The 23919-nt window shown below is 34.1% G+C and overlaps 1 protein-coding gene across 9 annotated transcripts in view; it reads right to left on the reverse strand.

Annotated features, from left to right (window-relative positions):
* Positions 1–23919, reverse strand: part of HDAC9 (histone deacetylase 9) — a 518734-nt gene that overhangs the window by 187793 nt on the left and 307022 nt on the right. For 5 of the 9 annotated variants that reach the window (XM_087946939.1, XM_087946936.1, XM_087946937.1 and 2 more), the window contains one exon: positions 21698–21961. In XM_087946939.1, coding sequence (XP_087803065.1) covers positions 21698–21961 — 264 coding nt within the window. Of the gene's footprint in view, positions 1–18811; positions 21962–23919 lie in introns of those variants that run through there. The other 4 variants (XM_087946941.1, XM_087946942.1, XM_087946943.1 and 1 more) reach the window with 1 other exon arrangement.

A 23919-nucleotide genomic window follows, 5' to 3' on the forward strand; every position in this document is an offset into this window, starting at 1 on the left:
TTCTTTATGGGAAACTGCAACTATTCAAAGTAACTTTGGAAATTATAACTATAGGTTTTGCAGCAATCAGATTGCTGACTGAAGCCAGATATTCTGAATATATTAGACTTATTTAACTACATTAACTGAATTAAGTTTTGTGCTTTTTATAGATATTGCTTTTAATGTCTTAAACTCCAAAGAGCTTGATCTTGTGGTAGCTTAAGAATTGTGTGTTCCATTCTTAATAGGAACTAATGCATGAGAAGGCAATTAGGGTAAATCCTAACTTTTCCTAAAATTTCAGTGATTGAAGACAAGAAGAGCTTTGGATCCCATGTACAATTCAATTATGACAACTTTTCTTCATTCCTTTGGGTCACAACACAAAACAGCACAAAAACAACTGATAGTCCTGAGGTTGAAGTGAGGAACTGAGATTCCAAAATTATACCTCCTCTGAAACTAGAATTCCCTTTCTTTTGAATGTGGAAAAAACAGTGGATTATAGTGTTACACAGAATTAAAGAAACCATTTCAATACATTTATTGTGAAGTGTAAAACAATGCAGAGAAAATTCTATTGTATTATCGGAATTGACCTTGATCTTCTAATTTGATTAATCTTGCAAAATGTTCATACTACATACATGTTATCTAAATCTCCCTGCTTTTAGATATACTTCATATTAAGGCAACCCAATATGAAAATGATACTGAGTGCTTAGAGGTAATATCTGTGGGGATCATTTGACACGCAATCTCTTCAGCTATTCCTTTTGTTTCATTGAACAAATCTTTGGAGACCTTGCCTGTAATTTGATACGGTCTTAATTAATATCTGTAGTCTATATGTTGTCTAGCTTTTGAAAAAGCATAGGTTTGTTGAAAATAATGATGGTATCAATTAGTACAATACAGTTTGCTGAAGATTTGAATGCAGTTTCAGCTGGGATGACATCAAACACTTAGCTTCTGTTGAAATATAAGCATGAAAATAACCAATGTAATTTATGTTAAGTAGCAGTTGGAGGTAAATATTCATATTGAAGGTGGTCTTGGTTTTTTTCTCTCCATTTACCTCGAAGCCAAATACCACAGTCTAGAAACCACCAACCAGCACAGGCTCACAGTAACAAGATATTAATAGACCATGGAAAAAATAACATAACCTTATATTATGCTAACTGCACCTACTCAGTAAGATTTTAAAGTCTGAAGTGATTGAAATAAAAAAAAGCAATGGAATATAGATTATTTAGAAGTCTGCATTCCCATTAAATAAGTTCAATTAAATAGGTTTTTAATTTCATGCAAAAATATTTAACTGTCTCGTATCTGCTACATAGAATATTAGAGCACTTTCATCAATTCTGGAAACAATGCAGAATAAAAAACAAGTTTATATTTAAGAATGAACTTGTCTAAAATATTTGCATTTTGCCATCTATCTGTTTAAGTAAAGTGTGCAAATTTTGTCTCATCCCTCTGATAATATGGGCCTGCATAAGTGAGTCCTAAGTTAAGACAGGTGTGTTTTCATTTCATGGTAGAGAGCATTTGCAGTTTATGCTACATTGTCCAAGACGTGACTCGCATGTGTACAAGCATGTAGGTGGTGTCAGCAGTAGGTGAGTAAAACCATTATAGATTTCCTTTAAGCATGACATGATCATATGGAGACTTCATGAATGTAGAACTGAAACAAAAAGTAAATATTGCACTAATTGCATTTCCATACCTTGGTTTTTAAATGTGTTTATTGAATTTCTATCTATCTACTGAGGCATGGCAATTTGGACTTATGAGTATTGTTCTTGCATTATAATAAGCATAAATTAGTATAAAATTAAAATTACATAGCAGGCAAACATTCATACCAAAATGTATAATCTCTTCTTCTCTCCTATCTGTGCAAGACAGGCATTATATTTACTTTATACTAATTTATGCTAAAAGAAACACGCATTTTGTCTTCTAATCCAGGAAGAGAACATTTCATTAAATTTCCTGTCAAAATAGATCTATAAAATCTTATGGCTCGTAATGATTTAAACATTCTGAAACTAAATAAAATATTTATTAAATATATTTTTCAAAGATCTCAAAAGAATAGAAATACAGAAGGATTACAGATGCTAGCACCACACTTGAAGAAAAGCCAGAAAGGGAGAGCCCATTAAGTCAGTGATTTACTAGGATAAGATGGTAAATGCATAGCTTTGTTCTCCTGGGCAAATCACGAGTCCCAGCCAAAGTTCAAAGATGCTGTTCTGGGTCAGAGCAGGCACCTCTTTTCTTTCTAAGAATTACAAGCATTTTTTTTAAAAATTCAAGGTAACCTCACAGCTGTATTAAGCTGAAGTGCCGCCATAGCCTATAAGCTTATGAAACTCTTTATGCATGTGTGTGTCTGTTTATGCTTCGGATGCAAAAGAAAAAAGAAAATCCGAACCAGATTAGGCACTTGGGAAAATACTGTGTTAATTTCCTCTAGAATGATTCATGCTGGTTGTCCAAACGGAGTGAGGTCTTGTTGAAAGGATTTAAGAATAAGCAACCATCTCAAAAGGAAAGCCAAACCAGTAGTAAGAGCCTCTTTTTGGAATACTTAGCAATGTGGTCCAAAATCTTCATTTTAGGCAACCTTCCCTCTAAAGGAAAGAATACCACTCCCTATTTGAAATTGCCATGATTTGGCCTTCTGTGATTCTTTTTAAAGGTGATAAACCACATGAGGGGTTTTTGGACAGAACAGCCTCACATCCCCATAGAATTTGGCTTTCCCAAAGCTCCACTTCTCCATACCCAAGTATTTCATTTTGTCTTCTATCCAAAGTTTGGAGGTTTGGATTTATCCATTTTCCCAGACAGTTATCATTGGCTAGCGCATCAAAAATCTTTCCTTGAGTGAATTCGAGCCACAGAACAAATACACCACCTATCAAACCAAAGGCGCCCTCATTTCAATGCAACTCATCAAGCAGCCAAATACTCTCACACTGTTATGCTTAGTAAAAGCAATAAATCTTGGATCTTGCTTTCTACCTTCAGTACATAAACTCAGATATTTCAGTAATTTCAACAAAGCCATTAGTTATTAGAAGAATGTATTTAGGTGTATATCCTAAAAATCAATTTCTTTTATTGTTTTCTTTTAAACCTTCCAGGATTATATTTCGTGCTATTTATCTCATCCAGTATACATTTTATTCTTAAATCTATAAAATCCAACTGTTTTTTTTCCTAGGGTTGCATGTGCGCTCTTGGTTATACATATTGAAAACCCATGGAAACAGAAGAACTTAAGTACATATATTAGGTTGTAGAATTTTATTATTTCAGAGTTTATTTATTGTTAGGTGAGTTGCTTAAGAGCCAAGTTATATGCAGCCTAGAGAGGGGTATTCAGTGGGGTACTTAAAGGCTCTGCCCTGACCCCAATGTTATTCAATATTTTTATAAATGACTTACAGAAATGATGAAAGGGAATCTTATCAGATTGGAAGAATACACAAATCTGGAGGGAGACCACTAACACCTTAGAAGAAATGCTTAAGACTTGAGATTCAAATGGATTTTAGGCTTCAGCATTGGACCCTATAAACAAAATGTTTATTGTTGAGAAATGGCAGATTGTGCCCTTTAGGAGGAAAAACCAGTTGAGTGGTTCTTAGCTTGAATCAATAGAGTGCAGTTCTGCCAAAAATGTTTATGCAATCTCAGGTTGTATCCACAGATATATAGTGTTGAGATCAGAGGAAGTAATAGTTTGATAGTGGACAGATGTATCATTGGTCAAAGCACAATTGGAATATTTGGACTACAATATAAAAAAATTGAGAAATCAGAAACAGCATGGAGAAAAATGATGAAAATAGTAAAACATGGTAAATCATTTTTTTTCTTTTAATGATCCTGCAATCCCTTGCTTTAGAATGGAACCGGGCCAACTGATTAGAGCCGAACATTTACTGGCTGGATGCCCTTTCTCATGCCTACTCAGAGTTTACAGCTAACAATTATTTAGAATACCCAGAGAGAGAAATATCTGCTACCTAGGATCGAACTCAAGGCCTCCTGATTGTGAGGTGAGAGCTGTTCCCGACTAGGCTACAGCACTGCTAAATCATATAAGAATGATTATAGAGTACATTTAGTTTAAAGAAGAGGCTAAGGGTAAGGGCAGATCTGCTCAGTGTTAAAATGTTTAGAGGGCTGTCACAGAGAAAAGGAAGGATGGGATTTACTCTCCATAATTAAGGAGAGAACAAAAATCAGTGTGTAGAAGCTTTACAGAGAGAGATCCAAACTCAAAATAAAGAGGAGATTCCTCACCATGGGAGTTATTAAATAGTGGAATAGCCTTTTTTAAATATCAGGTCTGATCTATTTCTGAAGTTTTCAAGCAAAGGCTGGACAATTCTTTATTTGAAATGAAGTAATAGCCAATGTATACAACTGTAGCTTCCTGGATACTTGAGGAAAGAATTTTACACGAGCCTAACATTTATTTAATCAATGGCTAGCTGGAAAAACAGGAGCTAGATATAGGGAAATAGATGGATATGATTAGTGATATATGAAAGGCTGTTGAATTTGTTAAGAAAATAATATTGTAATTATTACTATTGATGCTATTATAATTAACATCAATATAATAAATACTATTGTAAACATTTTGATTATTATATCCTAAAAATATTTGTACCCAGACATCGCACTATTCAATTGAAATTGAATTTTTATATGCTATAAAAATAAAAACTGGAATTGAAAAAAACATGGGCCTAACATTTTTCACGCACCAATCCATCTCAGAGTATATTCATTAACTGGCAGAGACATGGTTAACAAAGTCAGCAAGTGAGTAAGTATGGCAACAGCCAATGAGAGCTGACAGACTGGGTGTGGTTTGGCTCTGTGTGCTTTGCTGAGAATGGGAAATTAAACTAATCTTGCTTGCTTGCTGAAACTAGAGTTCTGCTCTTAGCTGCTGCTGCTTGTATTTTTGCTTACCTTACGTTAAAAGAATCTACAAATGGTATTGTAAACTGTAATCATATTATTATGTTTATAAAGAAGTTAATGATCCTGCTGAATCAGTCATCTGTGTGTTTTCTGGACTTGAATTTCTGCTGCAAACTCTAACAATCCATTGTCAAAAATCATCTCAAGCTTCAATTTGACAAAGAAACTGAATTTGGATTTTACCCAAACATTCATACCCAGCATTCTGATTTCTAAAAATTACAGAAGTTTCTTTTCTTTTTGAGTGAGATCTTTTTCTTGTCACAACGTAGGTGGAAAATGTCCATTCCAAGTTATTATAAATATATAGAGATTATAAATATATAGAACTTAAAATTATAAATGATTACAAATATATAGAACTTAAAATTGTTCTTTTAGTCTATGCTTCCAGAGATGGATGATATACAAGTACAATATTTGAAGAGCCACTAGCTCTTTCTCTAAACCTAAGAATGAGGCAAAATATAATGATCTGCTTTCTTTTCCTGCAGCTGATCAATATTATGCTCAATGTCTTCAAGAGACATTGAAAAAAATCCAAGTTGGTCTAGTGGTTAAGGTACTCAAATAGGAGCGAAAAACCCAATCTCTGGTTTCTCCTTTAGCCATTAAAGCTACCTGTTAACTGGATAAGCCAGTCATTCAACTTATCTCATAAGATTGTTATTATTAGGAAAATAGGAGGCAAGAGCATTGGATATGTTGAGTAAGCAGAATGTTATAGGTTCCATCAGCCAAGGAATGTTAACTAGTGGTAACGAGATGTGCCTTTTCTGCTATAGCCCCTGCCTCTAACATTCTTCCTTCAGAGATCAGGTTGACCGTGACTCTGCTGGCCATTTTGTAAGGTGATGAAGTTTTGGTTGTGTATCCAGTCCTGGGTTACTAAATGGGCTAAGGGTTCCATTTTAGGGCCATAGTAACATCCATAATTATGATGCTACTTGGTATCAAATATATGTACTTTTGTATTATTTTATTTGTTTTTTATTTGTTTCATGCTCTGTGGTGTATGTTGCCCAGAGTCATATGTTGATAACTGGTGGCTTTAGAAATCAAATAAATTTGCTGCCCTGAGTTGACCAAAATAACAAATGGCTAAAAATCAAATAAATAAATAAGGTCATCTAAGAAGTAGAGACACATTTATCGGTCCAATCTCTTTATATTGTACTTGTTTTAATAGGGCCTGAATAAAATAAGTTTCCAGTTTAGAATCTGTTCCTATTTCACAGGGAATCTCATATGGCCTTTGACCTTCAGTGACAAATGAGTATTTCCATTAAAAAACCAGGTGTGATGGAAAAAGCATTTGTCATTTCCAAAATATTTTGGCACCACTGCCAATGAATTCTATTAGTGATGTTTTTGTGGCACCTAACACAACAGTTCCATCTCTTTGCTTACATTCCATAAAGTTATTGATGCATTAGTTTGCCACTAAAGTAATTTGATCTCCAAATGTCAAATGAAGGTATTGCTTATGAGCCAAAAGCACAATAATAGGCAAATTAATAGGCAATAATTTGGTACAACTTTTTCTTCCTATGTTATGGAAACATCTTTTAAAAAATACTTGTGTAGCAATTTCTCAAAAGTTATTGCTGGGACAGTCCAGGCATTTCTTATTATTTTAACATATTTTTATCAACCTTTCTAAAAACTGGTGAACCGCAAAGAAGGTGGGGAACTGCAAACTTCAAATGAAGTTTCAGTTATAGATCATTTTAAAGCATAGATCTTTCAGCACAAATAGCTTCTACAGATTTTCAGCATTAGACATAATATTCATAAATATTTTTCTTGTAGATTAGTTGGTGCAATGGATTTACAACACTTAGATTCTATTTAGATGCAGGAAAGCAAATTTTACATGTACATCACCAATGATTTCTTTGCACTCCATTTTTCTGCCTTGTCTAGTTAGTCCTCAACTTATAACCACAACTGAGCCCAAAATTTATGTTGCTACATGAAGTTGTTAAATGAATTTTGCCCCACTTTACATCCTTTCTTTCACTGCAATTGTTAAGCTAGTAACATAGTTGTTATGTGAATTTGGCTTCCCCATTAACTTTGCTTGTCAGACGGTCGCAAAAGGGGATCACATGACCCCAGGACTACAACCGTCATAAATATTTGTCCGTTACCAAGCATCTGAATTTTGATCATGTGACCATGGGGATGTTGCAGTGGTTGTAAAAGTGTGAAAACAATCATGTCACTTTTCCTCAGTGTCATTGTAACTTTGAACGGTCACTAAACATAACTATTGTAAGTTGAGGAATACCTGTAGTACACTTCTTCCCTATATAACTGATTACTGATATTATGGCTGATAATTCTGTTCTCATCAAAGCACATGATGGGCTAATTGCAGCTTTATTAAGCTTATTAAATGGTTGGGTGCTTTAACACTTAATTATGGCCAGCTTGGTGAGACCCTCAACTATTCTATGCTTCTTTTCCCTTTTCAACTTCATTTCTATTTTGGATAGTGTGGGTACATCTTTCAGGGTGTTTGGAAGTAAATAAGTATGGAATGTTTTTGTTTCTGTACTGAACAGAATCAAAATTAGCCAAAATTCTCTTTCCTCCCTCTAATTCATTCTCTCCTATCCTTCCTTCCTTCCTTCCTTCTCCCCTACCATGCCCCATTTTGGCTGGCAGAGTGCTGCAGGAGGCCATCCAGGCTGAAAACGGGGTGTAGGGACCATGTGTGGCCCTCCCATATCCCACTTTGGTCAGCAGAGTGCTGCAGGAAGCGTCCATCCCATCTCTCCTCCCCTCCCCGCTCAGCTGGCCCACGGAAAAGAAGTTTAATGCTGATCCAACCCTCAAAGAAATCCAGTTTGACACCCTTGGTCTAGAGCAATACATCCAGCTTCCAAATTAAGGCATTTCTTGACTGGAAGCCCTTTATAATCATCTAGGACAGGGGTCGCCAACCTTTTGGACCTCAGGGACCACCAAACTCATAATTTTAGATCCCGGGGACCACTAACCGGTTCTGTGGGTGTGGCCTAATTTGTGGGTGTGGCTTGGTGGCTATGTGACTGGCTGGGCATGGCTTGTATGTAAATATTATAAATATTTATATAAATATTGAATTTTTATAAAAAAGAGCAACTTTTACCCAAAATCAGGCAAAGCAGGCAGGCAGATTGAGTTGCTCACAGAATCACAGATTCATTCAGAAACCTATCTGCCATTGGCTAGCTCAATCTGTCACATAAAATTTGCTTGCAAGCAAACTCATAAAATTTGCTATGAAGCAAACTCACAAAATTAACTCACAACATGCCATGTATGTAAATATTGGATTTTATAATTTAAAAAAGAGCAATTTTTACTCAAAATCAGGCAAAGCAGCCAGATTGAGTTGCTCACAGAATCATTCAGTGATCTATCTATCTGTCATCATCTAGCTCAGTCTCAAATTTGTTTGCCGTGAGTCTGCACTGAATTTGCTTGCAAGCAAACCTTCAGTCTTAAGGGAAGCAGAGCCGAAGATCTAAAGACTAGCTAGAAAGCAAGAAATCCAACCATTTCCTGCTTCCTAGCTAATCTAAATCTCCCGGCACAACAGAACAGATGATAGTCAGAAAAAGGAAAAATAGCAATTTTAGCAGGCAAGTTTGCTGGGTAAGGAGTGAATGGGCGGGGAGGGTTCCCGCGGGCCATGTGGGTGGCGCAGCCTTGTGTTTCTGCGCAGCCTGGATTAAGTGCTTTGTGGGGGTGCTCTGGGGGTGAGATTTCTCTGTGGCCCACCAAAATTTTCTCAAGGCCCACCAGTGGGCAGTGGCCCACCGGTTGGCGACTGCTGATTTAGGACAAGGGTCTTCAAACTTGGCAAATTTAAGACTTGTGGACATCAACTCCCAGAATTCCTGAGCTAACATGACTGGAGGATGAATTCTGGGAGTTGAAGTCCAAAAGTCTTAAAGTTGTCAAGTTTGAAGACTCCTGATCTAGGACATGACCCTGTACCAACTCTTTCCCCATCTATGGAATTCTTATGAAAGAGAGGCAAGAAAGGTTAAATAATAAAATAAAGTTGTATCATACAGTGCTATGCATTTGAATATCATATTACACATAGTCTTTGATTTACAACAATTCATTTAGTGACCATTAAATGAAATATACAACAGTACTGAAAAAAATGACATAAAATTGACCGTTTTTCACAGTTACGAACTTTGCAGCATCCCCATAATCATGTCATCAACATTTAGATGTTTGGCCCATGTTTATGACCATTGCTATGTCCCAAGGTCATGTGATCCCCTTTTGTGATCTTCCGACAAGCAAAGTCAATGAAGAAACCAGATTCACATAACAACTGGGTTATTAACTTATCAACTGCGGTGATTCACTTAATAACTGTGAGAAGAAAGGTCATAAAATGGAGCAAAACTCACTTAACAAATGTCTCACTTAACAACAAAAATGTTGGGCTCCATTATGGTTGTAAGTCAAGGATTATCTGTATATAAAGGCCAAAGCTTGCATTCCAATCCTGTGATGCTTAGTCTATCATTGTGGCAAAATTGTTGGATTCTATAAACAGCTTTGCCTACCTTCTATTAATAAGTAAAACTGGTAGATTATTCATAACATATAACATATCTAAGCAGGATAAAATAATGATAATCATTCAATATGCACTTTATCATATACCTCCAGCTGAATGGAGAAACTAAATAAAAAAGTCTAACGAAAATTGAATTCCAACATACTGTTGGAATTAACAGAAATTACAAGTATGTCTAACATTCATTTCTTTCAATAGTTTTTCTTGTATTTTTCTAGCAAGCTTTTTTATAGCCTTGCTTGACATTTTTTGCAAAGGAGACTACTTTGTACCTACTCCATAGGTGAGTAAAAGTTCGGAACTTTCAGCTTTGCTTTCCTTCTGTACACATATATCATGCTAGTTGTTTTAATATTAAACTTTTCAGTAAGGCCTGATTTCCTTCATTAGGTGGAAGGCAATGCTCAATAATGGAGTTATGCAAAAGGTTCCAGGTTGCCATGGAAATCATAAAACTTGGAAGAGCTGTTATCAATCAATCAAAAAAAAAAAAAAGACTGGCACTTTCCTCTATGCCTGCAGATTAGTTCAAAGCACAATCCCTCTCTCTTTGTGTATGTGTGTGTACTCTCTTTATTGTTTTCCTCATTAAAGATGATGCCACAAATGAAATATTCCCAAACCACCCAAAAAATATTCAAAACATAGTTCATTATAAGGAAACAATTATAATAGATTCTCTTTCTCTCTCCCTCCCTCCCTCCCTTCCTCTCTCTCTCCATCGCTCTCTTTTTATGTTTTTGTTCCATTTGTGCCACGCTAGCAGGGAAGTCTAAAATAAACCGTGATTCATGTCTTTAATTTCTGCTAACAAAGCTCATTTCTAACCAGAACACATTTTCATATAGAAAACCTCAGAAATGTGACAGTTCATCTTCTTATCCTTATGTTTCCCTTTTAGCTTAGCAAGGCCAAAATGTCCTGTCCTTTCCTTTCCTTGCTGGAAAACAAAAAGAAATCAAAGCCAAATGGAAAAAAATGCAAACTTTGGTTAAACAAACAGTCGGTATTTCAGTGTTTTTTATCCACAGCCTGCAGAGCAACTAAACAAAGCCAAGATATTGTCCATCTCTTTGACAGACAAAGAGCCTCACAGGTCCAGAATGACATGCCTGGGGCTGGCACATGATTGGAGTAATTAAATTAAATAGCAGGAAACATGTTTTCCATATGCCATTGCCTGGCCACACACAAACTGTAACAGTAAAACTTTTATACTAGATTAGACTAGGAAAAATAAAATCATTTTAAAAATATAAGATGCTCACAAAAGTGAGAAAGTTACGATATGAACAATAGAATTTCTTCATAATTTCCCTATCATTGTGTTATGAATATCCGACATGGATTTGTTGTTTGGAGTGGAGGGGGTACAAAGTCAGATTGTTATACAATGAATAGAGTTTATCAAAAGTTTGAATGCTGAGATTTTTAACATTTGCTTCAAAAGTATAGCTGACTACTATCAATATAAGAAGAGTTTGAAGAGGATGTACATTTCTTCTTCAAGACTAGAAGAGCTGTGTGGGATCAAAACCGAGGCCTAGCTAAACTAGTAGACTTTTTCTTCCAGTGACCAATCAGATGATAAAGGGAAGTAATAAGCAAAGTTGAAGACCACTAACATGTTCTTGTAATTGTTATTCAGGGATATATTGCACAGAATCTGATTCTCTGCGCTTAGTCCACATATTAAAAGACTAACCTGCTAGATTTACATATGTAAAAAAAAAAGTATGCAGCTCAGTTGGTCTAAGCCTCCCACACAAGGGCAATCCATCAAACTTATACTTTATTATTTAAAATGATCAATGGATACTTTTCATCCAAGTACAACATCTATTTAAAAAACCCAGGGATTTTAATGAATAAAGAAAAATAGCTGACACTGAAAGGCAATGAAAAAAATGAGTGATAGAACTAAAATGAACATTCTGACTTGTGATAAAGCCCCACCTGTCAAATCTTCTTTTGGACAATCCTTCAGTTTGTTATATCACATTTGATCAGGCAATTGAACATGAACATTGTGACAGTACAGCAATTCACTTTAAAGATGCTATGCTTTTTATGAAGGATTTATTCTAAGTAATCATGTATGTGCTTAGACTCCCTGCAAGACAAATCTGCTTTTTCTGTGGCTTATCTTTATCTAAGGACATTCAGAAACTTTGTCTGCCTAAGAACACCACTGTACAATCTTCTATGCTGGTTGTTGGTCATTTCATATTCATCCAAATTTTACAAGCATTTCATGCCCACATGATGTTAGTGATCTCCTGATGTCTTGTATAAGAATGCCAAAAGCTACAATAGTTCATGCTGAAATCTCTCTAAATGTGTGAATTTATGTGATCAGAATGATTCTTTACAGTGTTTATCATTTCTTTTTGAACTGTGGGGCATCCAAGATGCGTTTTCAAATACCATTGGGCATCCTGGTACCTAATCTTTTAAGGTTGCCGTCCCTTTTCTTGGACATCAGGATGTAGCATTCTGATGAATCCATTACTAAATATAGTCCTTATTTTTAATAACACATATGCATATAAATTGGAATAATGTATGTACTGTTCATATTACTTTATCATCCATAATCTAGGTTCTCATCTCAGGTCTACACACTTATACCTCTTAGGTATTGTGGGGAAAAAAGATGAGCATTATGCTATTTTCAGTATCCAAAATAAATAAGAAGTAGTCTCTTTTTTTTTAGCTGAGTCTTTTTTCTTCTTTCTAAGATGTATCCCAGTTTTCAAGCTAGAAACAATGTAGATCTAATACAGGAATCACTGTAGCTATCCATAAAAAGAATGAAATTCAAGATTTCTAGGGCTATAGAACTTCAAATGCTATGGGGAAACTTGATAAATCCTGTGACTAGAATTAACATGATATACACACACTTTCTTCTTAATTGGCTACTTATCTACACAACAGTATATGCTATCACTCCATTACACAAAGATTCAATTGTAATCTTAAGCAGTAGGTTTTCAGAAGGACCATACTATACAAATTCCTGATGTGTAGGTTGGCCCTCAATCATACAATATATTTATCAGCACTTTTGGGTATTTCCAGTGACACTGCCAATAAGAAGGCTGAAATAATTTGTCACTGTTGGATTTGCTTGGCAGTAAAATATTCTTTAAAATCCAACTCGCGTATGTGCTGGTAAATAATATAGCTGAATACACGAAGGTGCCAGATTAGATCATTGGTAAATTTTGAGGGCGCATCAGCCAAAATTTCTATTTGTAAGACACTCTTTATCCTTGTTGATCACTGTGGTAAGGCCATGTTTAAAATAGTAGTATAGTGGGAAGAATATTTTTCATATAAGTAAAGTTTTAATATAAATAGGGATACATTTTGGATTAAAAATTGGCTTGTCTCTATAACATTTACTTGCCCAGTAACTCTTTTAATGAAGCACTTACAAAGTACTTTCACGTCATTCAGCAACAAATAGGTGCACATACATGGAAATGATGGTTATTCTTTTCTAAAAATAAATATTGTTGGCTATGCCAATGATACTTGAACTTTGTACTGAGCACTTTTAGCCCAGAAACATGTTTCAGGTCAGTCATTCAATGATGCCTTTCACATGGGATTAAGGTTTCTCTTATGGTTTCAGTGACATTTCAAAGGAATCTTTTTCACTCTTGAATTACATTGAAATCTTTCAGATGCATGCCTTAAAATACAGTGAAGAAAGCTTTATACTTTTAAAAATGAAAGCTACACAAATTTCTAGCCAGCTTTATATGATTTCTGGAGAATTATGGCTGGTAGTGTTATACCTATGGTTGGTTCCATTTTACACTGCCACTATATCAATGAAATTTGTAATATTCATATAAGACAGAGTTGATTGATACAGAAGAATGGGTGAAATAATAAAATTAGTCCTGCTCTGTGGAATGGCATTGCCCATGATATCTAGAAAGTACTCTATATGTGCCTGAATGTGTATTCTTCACCTCTGCCAGATTGAAGCCAAATCTTTTCTGTTCTCTGAAATGTCCTCTCATTTCCTTTCTTGATGTTCACAATATTTGCTCCAATATTTGCAACTATGTAAATGGAAGAAATCTTTCCAGAAAGTGGACTAAGTTGGAATGGATTGTTTCTGTCCCGTGTAGAACTTTTGGCTATGTGTATATTCTGAAGACAGCATATGGTTCGTACTCTAATCTTGTACTCTCACAGAGTTCATATTCATATACATGTCTATCCCGTATGCTTGTTCATTTAATCAATGGAATATGTATAGACATATAGGAAATATTTCCTGAATTTTGTCTAAATAATTAGTTCAGCATTATTATTGCTATTTTCCTCCACATGTATTAGTGATTTCCCCACCACCACCATTTTGTTCAGATTATATATTTTCATGACAACTAATCTAAAACTATTAGATACAGAGGCAAAAAGCTATACAAATACAATACTTCTGCAATAGCTTAAATTAAGTGTGCCTTTTTGCTTGGATCCAGAACAGACATAAAGGGCTGATACATAATTCCAGGAAAAGACAGAAATTTTCAGGATTGTGAAGAGGGATTATGTTGTATTCCTGGGTGAAGGAAGCACCTTTGACCTTAACTCTGAAGTACAGGGCAGATCCTCCCTTAATTATTTTAGTAGGTTTTCAACTACATTTATTGTAAATCCTAATAATTTGAAAGTCTGAATATAGAGTCGAAACTAGCACATAAGGAAGGAAAACAGCATTAAAACAATTCTGTATCTTGGTTGCTTCAATGCTGAAGATATCAGTTTATTTTTTTAAAATGAAATTAGTTTCCACCACTCTATTAAACCTACTGAGATTTAATGGTTGAAGGTGGAGTTGCAACATCCAGGACTACGCAGCTCAAAACACAAATCTTCCCCCCTTTCAACCTTAAGACCTGATAGACCCTCCTAAAGAGAATTACAGGCATAGCTGACTACACTCCTTGGGTTCCACAGCTGAATGGAAATCTGGATCTAAGCTTAGAAAGCCAAAACACAGACCTATAAGATTCAGCATTAAAAACTCTAGTTGCTTTCCTACAATTCCTGCATGCATGCCACTTTGCTTGGATCCAGGCTCTATGGAATAAAAATTCTGCCTCTGATGTGACGAAAGGTGCACAAGGATGATACCAAAAAAAATCAATATAACAGAGCAGGAAATTTCGTAATAGGAAAGAGAAATTTATTTTATTCTCTAGAGAAGTATATGGTTAAAAGATAGAGAGAATGCAGTATTGAGATGGAAGGTTTGCCACCCTTGACTTTCCTTGCATGTGGGAAGCAAACAAACTGGTTGTAACTGTAATGAAGATTTAATTAAGCTGGTAATGTTAATATGAAATATAAACATTTAAGCACAATAAAGTTGGTTCCTGAGAAAAATAGAGAATTATATTTTATATTCCAAGTACCTTGGAATGCCAGTGAAGATAAAACAGGGAATTAGCATTTATAAAATTGTATCATGAATTTTGAACAAGGAATGTGAAATCTAGTTACAGAAAAGTGAGGGTTTTTTTCATTCAGCATAGTTAGATTTCAGTAATAAAAATGAGATTGACTGAAATTTAGTTACATGGGGATAATTAAGACTCCATCAGTGAGTTGAATGCAAGTACAATTTCAGCCAAAGGCTGAAATGAAAATAAAAAGTAACAAGAAAGGAAAAGAATTGCATTGCATATAGAGCCCTTTGATTTTATTCAATGCAACAAGCATTTTAGCTGAAATTATTGAAGTCCTTAACATACATTTCCTGAAGCACCAAAAATTATCGCAGCAATTGTAGTAGCAGCTAGAACTTTCATGCTACCTTACAGAAATAGCTATTTCATTTTATTTTAAACAACTATAGTTTATAAAATAGTTTTTCTCAACCTTATTAACATCTAGCCTTTGATCACTGGGAGTTATGGTAATGAAGTACAATATATGTATAGAAAGACAGAATTGTGACAGTTGCGGATTGAAATTGTTAAATATACAAAATCAAAACTGCTATAAAATTTAGTGTAATATATTTTCATAATAATCATGGCTTAATAATGTCTTGAAATGTAGCATGAAACGCTTTTTTAAATTATTGACTTTTAGGATGTGACACTGCAATCTGTCCCCCTAATATTCCAAGCCTTAATTTTATTCATACTTGAAATGTTCAGTTACTTCTAATTGTTGTCTTCCTTTGTGTGAATGGTACAACAATCAGTAGAAAATAGAGGTATGTGTGGGTGTGGACAGAATATACAGGAATGCAAAAACTAAAACCTAAAAACAAAGAAAAACCCAAACCTCAGAATGTTTGCTTGAATTTTAAGAATATGCATAGCTAATTAAAATGTTAAAATTTTAGCATTCCTTAAAGTGTGTATATGTATGTGTATATGTGTGTGTGTGTGTGTATATACACACACACACACACACACACATATATGTTTTCTTAATTTTTCGCGGGTATCTATATGTATGGTATTCAGCTTTGTTTGGGTATTTTCCCACATCATTATAGTTGTACTTTTAAAGTTGTAGCAATGTTTCGGCAGAATCTCATCTGCCATCCTCGGGCTTCTGTATTGTGTTTGTCTGAAGCCTGAGGATGGCAGATGAGATTCTGCCGAAACGTTGCTATAACTTTAAAAGCACAATTATAATGACGTGGGAAAATACCCGAACAAAGCTGAATACCATACATACATACACACACACACACACACACACACACGTGTGTGTGTGTGTGTGTGTGTGTGTGTGTGTTTAAATGCAACAGTTTGCTGAAAATATAGTGTGATCACTAAACCTTATAACTATTATTTTTCATAGTGCAAGTAAACAGACATAAAAAACAAGGTGGTATGGTACATGGAAGGGACTGTTTCACAAAATGCATTGGCCTAAGTGAAACACTCTTTCTTGAATTATAAAGTAACCATGTCATCTAGAACAGTGTCTCAATATTGGAAACACTAAGATATGTATGGACTTCAATTTTCAGAATTCTCCATATCGCATGCTAGCTATGGAATTCTCGAAGCTGAATTCCCGAAGTTGCCAAGAAACACTGCTCTAGAACATTGGATGCAACTACTTTGAAGGCAGCCCATACAATAGTGTTCGACTTATAACCATTCATTTAGCAACCATTCAAAGTTATGACAGCACTAAAAAAAGTGACCAATATGACCAATCTTTGCACTTATGATTGTTGCAACATCCCCAAGATCACATAATCAAAATCTGGATGCTTGGCATCTGGCATATATTTGTATGACAATTGCAGCATCCCAAGGTCATGTAATTACTATTTGTGATTTTCCCAGATAGATTCCAACAAGCAAAGTCAATTGGAGAAGTCCAATTTGTTTAATGACTGGACGATGCACTTAACAACTGCAGTGATTCATTTAATAACTATGACAAAAAAGGTCATAAAATTAGACATGATTCATTTAACTGCCTTGCTTTGCAATGGAAATTCTGTTTCAATTTTTATAGTAAGATGATGACTACCTGTATTGTGTCTGCATGTATAATTAACTATTTCATTCCTTGACAGTCCCAATGGAAGTGTTGACTGTACATGTGCACAAATGAACACATATTAGGACCAGCTTTTGAAGAAATTATGCTGGTAGCCACTTTAACTCTTTGAGGAGAGACATAAGTTTGTTTTTCTTTTGAATTCTAATATTTTATGGAATGAAATGTCATTCATACATAAATATTTAATAATTGACAGGATGTGGAAAAACACATTACAAAAAGTGACTTCAGGTTGATATGGTTGTTAAACTCTTTGTGTTGGAAATGTTTTGAGATCAAAATGGATTGTTCCAACTGTTTGAAGTTTGTTGATGTAAAAATGCCCCTAATTAAAGATCGACAACTATTTTGTATCTGAAGCAGAATTATTTCAAATTTGAAACATTCCTGCAATGGTTCAAACTTGAAACACAGCATTTCCATATTGCAACACAAATAATTTGGAATGTTTTGCACCTCCCTATCTGTTGATGTTACAAATGGATATGATATTGTGAATGCTGTATCAAAAATAGTTTTTCCCAGACAAAAATAATTAAGGCATGAAGTTTGAACTAGAAAATACAGTTTTAATTTTTTATAATGTGCACACACTTACACAAGATTTCTTTAATATTTTTACTAATTTTTAAATATTTATTTAGAATCTTTTTCAACAGGAATGGCATACAAAGAAAGAGCTTCCAGAAGGATAGCTGCATTAAATTTTCTGAAGAGAAAATATGAGGAAACTTGTGGTACCTTAGAGGCTACAATATTCAGTACTGCTTAAGCTTCATTAGTCTATTTCAGCAGATGAGGGCTTGGCTGCTGACCATATGTTAATATGTTTTCACTGTAGCATATTTAGCTTTTTATAAAAAATGTACACTCATGCCCAAGTTGATATCTGAGCACTTCCCCTTAGGAAGAGGGGCTAGATTTTGTTTCATAGTTGACATCACTCCAGAAAACATGTAATCCCATAAATGTTGTTCTAGGAGTTACTTGAAGAAACTGAACTTATCCTGTGACAATAAGCACGGGTATTTGTTTCATTGTAGTGTAAGTATTTGGGTAAATAAGACATGGCCATGACTTATTCCTACTGATTTGAATGAATTTGAAATATTACCAATTTGTCCTACGCTGGTATGTTAGTTGTTAATGTGTGATTTTTTAAAATAAGCTTAATATGGTCATCTTGTATTTCTTAACTGTAAATTCCTCAGGATTACCACCAATTCTATAATATTTCATGAGCAAATAAATCACTACCATACTAATTTTTAAAACACTTGGTGTCAAACCATATCCATGGGTCAAAACTTCGAATAACTAGAATCAAAATTTGGAAAACTGGTATTATTCTAAATTTGTTAAGATGATAAAATGTTTGATTAACAAATTAAGACAAATGTGATGAGGATAAAATGAACATGCACAAATGATTTTTCCATATTTTTACAACGTGTGATGGTTAATGCGGGATCACATAACAGATCAAAAATAGACTTTGTGTAATTTAAACTGGGGAATAAAATCATGCTTCTAAATCCATTGTTTGAACAGTAATAAGCAAATGTATTGCCAATATCAAATAAAAAGAACTAGCTTTAAGAATTAATCAAATTTACACAAAGTCAAGTCGGTGAAAGAAAATTATTTGAGAAAAAAAAACTTTATTTGTGAAAGGAATATATAAATTTGTATTAGGCAAAATAGGGAACATACAAACAAAATATTTTATAACACGAACAAGAAATCACCAAAAGTGTAAGTTATAATGAGTACAATAGATTTTAAATGTGGCAATCAAAAATAAAATTTCTTAAACCCAGTTTTTCCTTTACACTGGCTTCAGGTAATTTCTGAAAAATTTAAATGGCATAGAAATCTGTTGGCTAAAATGGGATAAGTTTACTTGATTGCATTATAAAAATACATTTCTTTCTTTCTAGTTACATGTATTTTTGAAACATTTTATAGAAAAATGTGTTCAAGTTCTTATCCATATAAAATATGTTTTAAAAAATGCAGTTTTTCTGCTTCTCTGTGCTAAAAGACTGTAAGAAAGAAACAAAAATGTGTAGGATCAGAACATACTTTATATGCTTTCTTTATGTTATTAACATATAACATTATACATATTATATGCCTACTTGATGATTTATGTTCAAGAAAGAATAGCTTCCAAAGATGTATTAGATTCTAAAACTTCACAATGGTCTTTCTGTACATAATATTGATGGAAATACTGGTCTCTACTGGGGGTAAAAACTGTTCCCAAAGTTCAATAATGAATTATCAGCTTATATCCCCTCCTCCTCCTGGAGCACATATTTAAGAAGTTGAATGGTACAGGGCTTCCCCCGAATGGTGGAGTTGTCTGTTTTAGATTTAATAAATAAAACTGTTTGTGGGAAGCCAGATACACTATTAAGAAGTGGTGGGAATAGCACCAAATAAACAACCTAAAGTCTAAAGAAAATAATAAACCAATATATATCAGTTGAAAAGGCAACAGTTTTGCTATAGGTATATATTTTAGAATTGTTTCACATATTACCATTTTCTTATCCTGGTATTTCCCCTGTGAAAGAAACTCATGTACACCATAGTACTTCTATCTTTTTTGTTGCGCTTACATATGATGAATTAGGTAAATATCTACATTTGTGACAAGAAATAACCTGGGTGCATATAAACCTTAGGCTATGAATTTTGTCCACTGTAAGAAAATAATCAATTATAAGCACATTGTATTTGCATACTCTGTCTTATGTGTATAGGCATATACATTTATATACGCACACTCATATGAAAAATGTTAGTCTGTACATATTGCAAAATTTTATAATTATTTTTTTAAAAAAAATAGAGTTAAAATGTAAATACTACAAGCTTATATTAGAAGAATATTCTTCATTTGGCAAAATACCTTTGTTAAAAAGTATACTGAATCTTAAAATACCTTAAAATATAAACAACATAAGAGAAAATTCAAAATTCATTCCAGGTCAATCCTGAATTATGCATAAGGAGATGTTAATACAATGAATCTTTAGCTAAACAAAAGTAAACTACAACAGAGTAAACATATCAAAAGGAAATAGAAAAGGAAATGTTTCACTGGAAAACTTCCTTAACAATTTCCCTATTCACCATGCTATTTTCTCTTAACATAAATCAACTTACAGAGTGCCCTTTACAAAACAGAGAATAAAACACTAGCCTCTGCTTCTCTTTGCTGTGTTCTTACATTCCAAGTGCATGAATTACTTGGACTTCCTGTTTCCACAAGGCACTTCTGTCTACCTCCACACCATTATTATTCTTCAAGAAAAAAGAAGTGGCTGACATAGCTCTGTGTTAAGTCAGCAACTGTTTGTACTGCATATCAAATTATCTCAATGATATAGCATTTGAAAGGACCACAATCCTTTTGGAGGCACAATTACCTACAAATGCATGCATGCCTTAGGGGAGAAACTATCCTTTTTGGCATATTAGAGTTTGTATTTAAACACTACGTACACTTTTATTCATAGTTCTTAAGAAAAGAATTTCCAATGATATTGTTGTTTTATCATATTTTATAATTCACATATAACTAGGAATCTGAATAATCACAGAAGCATGTATGCTTTGCAGAACGTTCCCACTTTCTTTCAGGGATTGAAGTTTTGTGTAATGAATGATTGTTGCCTTTTAAACAAAGAATGAAGTGGATGCAAAACATATTGACACTGTCATTAAATGTAAACTTTTCTGCCACAGTGTGTGCTGTGTTGTCATTTGAGAACAAATCAACTAACAAGAAAAGATTTAATAACTTAAAAGTTAGGTTCCTTGCTACAAATACCTTCAAACTGAATATAGAAAAAAAATGCTTTTTTTCTGGAAAATTCACATAAAGTTAATGAAAATGGAGAGAAAAAAATTCATTTTAGAAATACATTCAATTTTGTATTAGCTTTCTACATTGGTTCCCTCATATTATATACAAAGCTCAGATCACTGGTATTTGGACCAGTATTTTGTAACAAAGGAAAGATTTCTCTCCCTTTAACAGTGTATAGGACTACTATTGTACATATACAAAGTGAATAAATTGTACATTAAGCAATATCAAAAAAGGCTTAGAGATAGGCAAGAGTGAGTATAAAAAACACGATTCTCAGGTTTGGTCAGTAGTCACTGATCTCCATAGAAAGTTTATACAACACAAGTTCCTTTCCGCTATATCTAATGTGGCAGAATCTACTATAACTAATATGACTTCTACTAATTACTAAAAGGTATATACAATAGCAAGAGTTCTTTAATTTAACAAGCACTTTTTCACTGTACCTAAATTATAGACACATTTATGTTCTTAATTATGCTGAATGTTAAATTGCATAACTCTTTGGGATTCTGAGGATGGAAAAAATAATAAACATTCTCTTTATCAGGAATTTTTAAATGTTAACATTATTGTACTCAAATAATCACTTTAACAATAAAATCTGGAGCTAAATCTGTGCCTATTACCTGTTGCATAAAAGCAGACTGCTCCCCAGATTCCATTTGTTGATTTTGAATACTGTCACCACTGTCCTTTGGTTCTTCTTTCACTTTCACAGCTCCAAAAGGTTGTCCCAAGTTGTGTAAAGAAATGCTACTGCTGTCATCCCTAGCACTGACACCAACAGGGGCAGCTCCTTCTTCCTGCATCAAATGTTCTCCCTGAAGTTCTTCTTCAGCTTCTTCCAAACTGCCAGGTTGTTTTAATTGTTCTATGGACTTAGAAAGCATCTGAAATACAAAACAGGAATGGAGTGAAAGGAGTAAACAGAAAATATAAAGATGAAAAGCCATTTGGCTCAATTATTTACAATGGGATTAGATGAGCAATTTCTAGCCCAATAATTTTATAAGAATAAACCACTCTAGATCTCTCAAATATAAAGGACTTAATTTGCAATGGACAATAAAACTGAAACTTGTATATTACAGCAAAATACAATTTTGCATTGAAAGAAACTACTGTTCACTAGAAGAAACTATACAATAATGTATATGTGAGAAGTCCATTACAATATACAGTAGAACCTCTGATCACGAACCCTTCTGACTACAATCAAATCGGGTTCTGACCAAAAAATTTACAAAAATTTTGAATCTGGTCACAAACACATGCTCACGTGTCGATCAAACATGACCCCTACCCAGAAATTCCTGAAGACAAAACATTAGAAGATGAAAAAATCACCAAAATTATGGAACAAATTATGGTTATGACCAGAGGTTCTACTGTGTATACAATTATATCCATATACTATATGGTGGTCTACCCCAAGTAAGAAATATATTAGCTATAAGATCATTAAATTATGAGCTTAAAATTACATAGTCACATAACTGATCAGATCAGTGGTGGGATTCAAATTTTTTTACTACCAATTTTGTGGGCGTGGCTTGGTGGGCATGGCAGGGGAAGGACATTGTAAAATCTCCAATCAGGGGTGATATTTGCCGGTTCTCTGCGCTATTCAAAATTTCCGCTACTGGTTCTCCAGGATCTGCTGAATACCACCTCTGTATCAGATATTGAAGATTTCAGGACAGCAGATGGAAGCACAAGGCACCATGCAAGCGAAAATGTTTTTCAGGGGTTCGCTGTTTCCACCTGGCTAAGATAACTGGCAGGAGTAACAACATATCTAATAAAGTCTGGAGCCAGAAACAATGGAGCTTCCGCTAAGTCCACTTGCCTCTTGATGTACTCTACCCTTTGTTACAAGGTTTGTTTTGCTTGGTCCAATTATTATTTAGAGTAAAATAAGCTTAATAGTTGTGTTTTCAAATTCTAAATATTAATTTTATTTTAAATCTACTATATTTATTGAATGGTTTATAATAAATATAGTAGCTTTAAAATACAGTGTAGAGTTTTTCAGTCTCCAGTCTTTACAGACAAATGTGTAGAAACAACATTGGGGAATAATGGAAAAGATTGTGTGTTTGATTAACATCATGTTAGATAAATTTCAACACCTTTTGTAAAAACTCTGAAGGAGAAAACAGATAATTATTTTTTTGTTTAAACTTGGCTAACTACCTACTATTTAGCAATATTTATATAAATGTTCCATTAACTTTATCTTAAAGTTATCAGAACACTCCCATAGTTTTCAGATTGCATCACTGTCATTTCTTAAATGTCATTGGCTTTTCTTTATTCTTTTCATTATAACTGAACTCTGCAAAGTTGACACTCTTGGGCTGTTGATATTTACATTGACTAACTGCAATAATATATGCTTGAATAAATGAAGAAAATGCAAGAAGAAAATTAAAAGACTGGCAATAATTTCAATTGGGATCCTAGATTTGCTTCTGAAAACAACAGCACATTTGGGTAAGAGCAAGGAATAACAGCATATTGATCTCTTCTAGTTTGATGATAAAAAGTAAGATAGAAACTGTATAAGGAAACACACATTCTCCAATTGCTTCCAATACTTCTGCAGTGGCTCTGCAATGCTTATCTTCAGAATGGACAAGATATTCAGACATTTGAAACATCTGTTTCTGAGCCACCAGAAATGGTTGCTGCTGACTGGCCAGTTGAAAAATACAAGCTAAAACATCTGTGTGACAGATAATCATCTACAGCTACATGAGTCACTGATGTTGGACCATCTGTAAAACATTCAATATGCCAGTTGCTCGGCATCAGGTGGGCTAACCTTAAAGAGAATCCAAGAGAG

Source organism: Notechis scutatus, chromosome Z (genome assembly GCF_049901735.1).
Source record: "Notechis scutatus isolate UNSWTSFEM ecotype Mainland chromosome Z, rNotScu1.2, whole genome shotgun sequence".
Lineage (NCBI taxonomy): Eukaryota > Metazoa > Chordata > Lepidosauria > Squamata > Elapidae > Notechis > Notechis scutatus.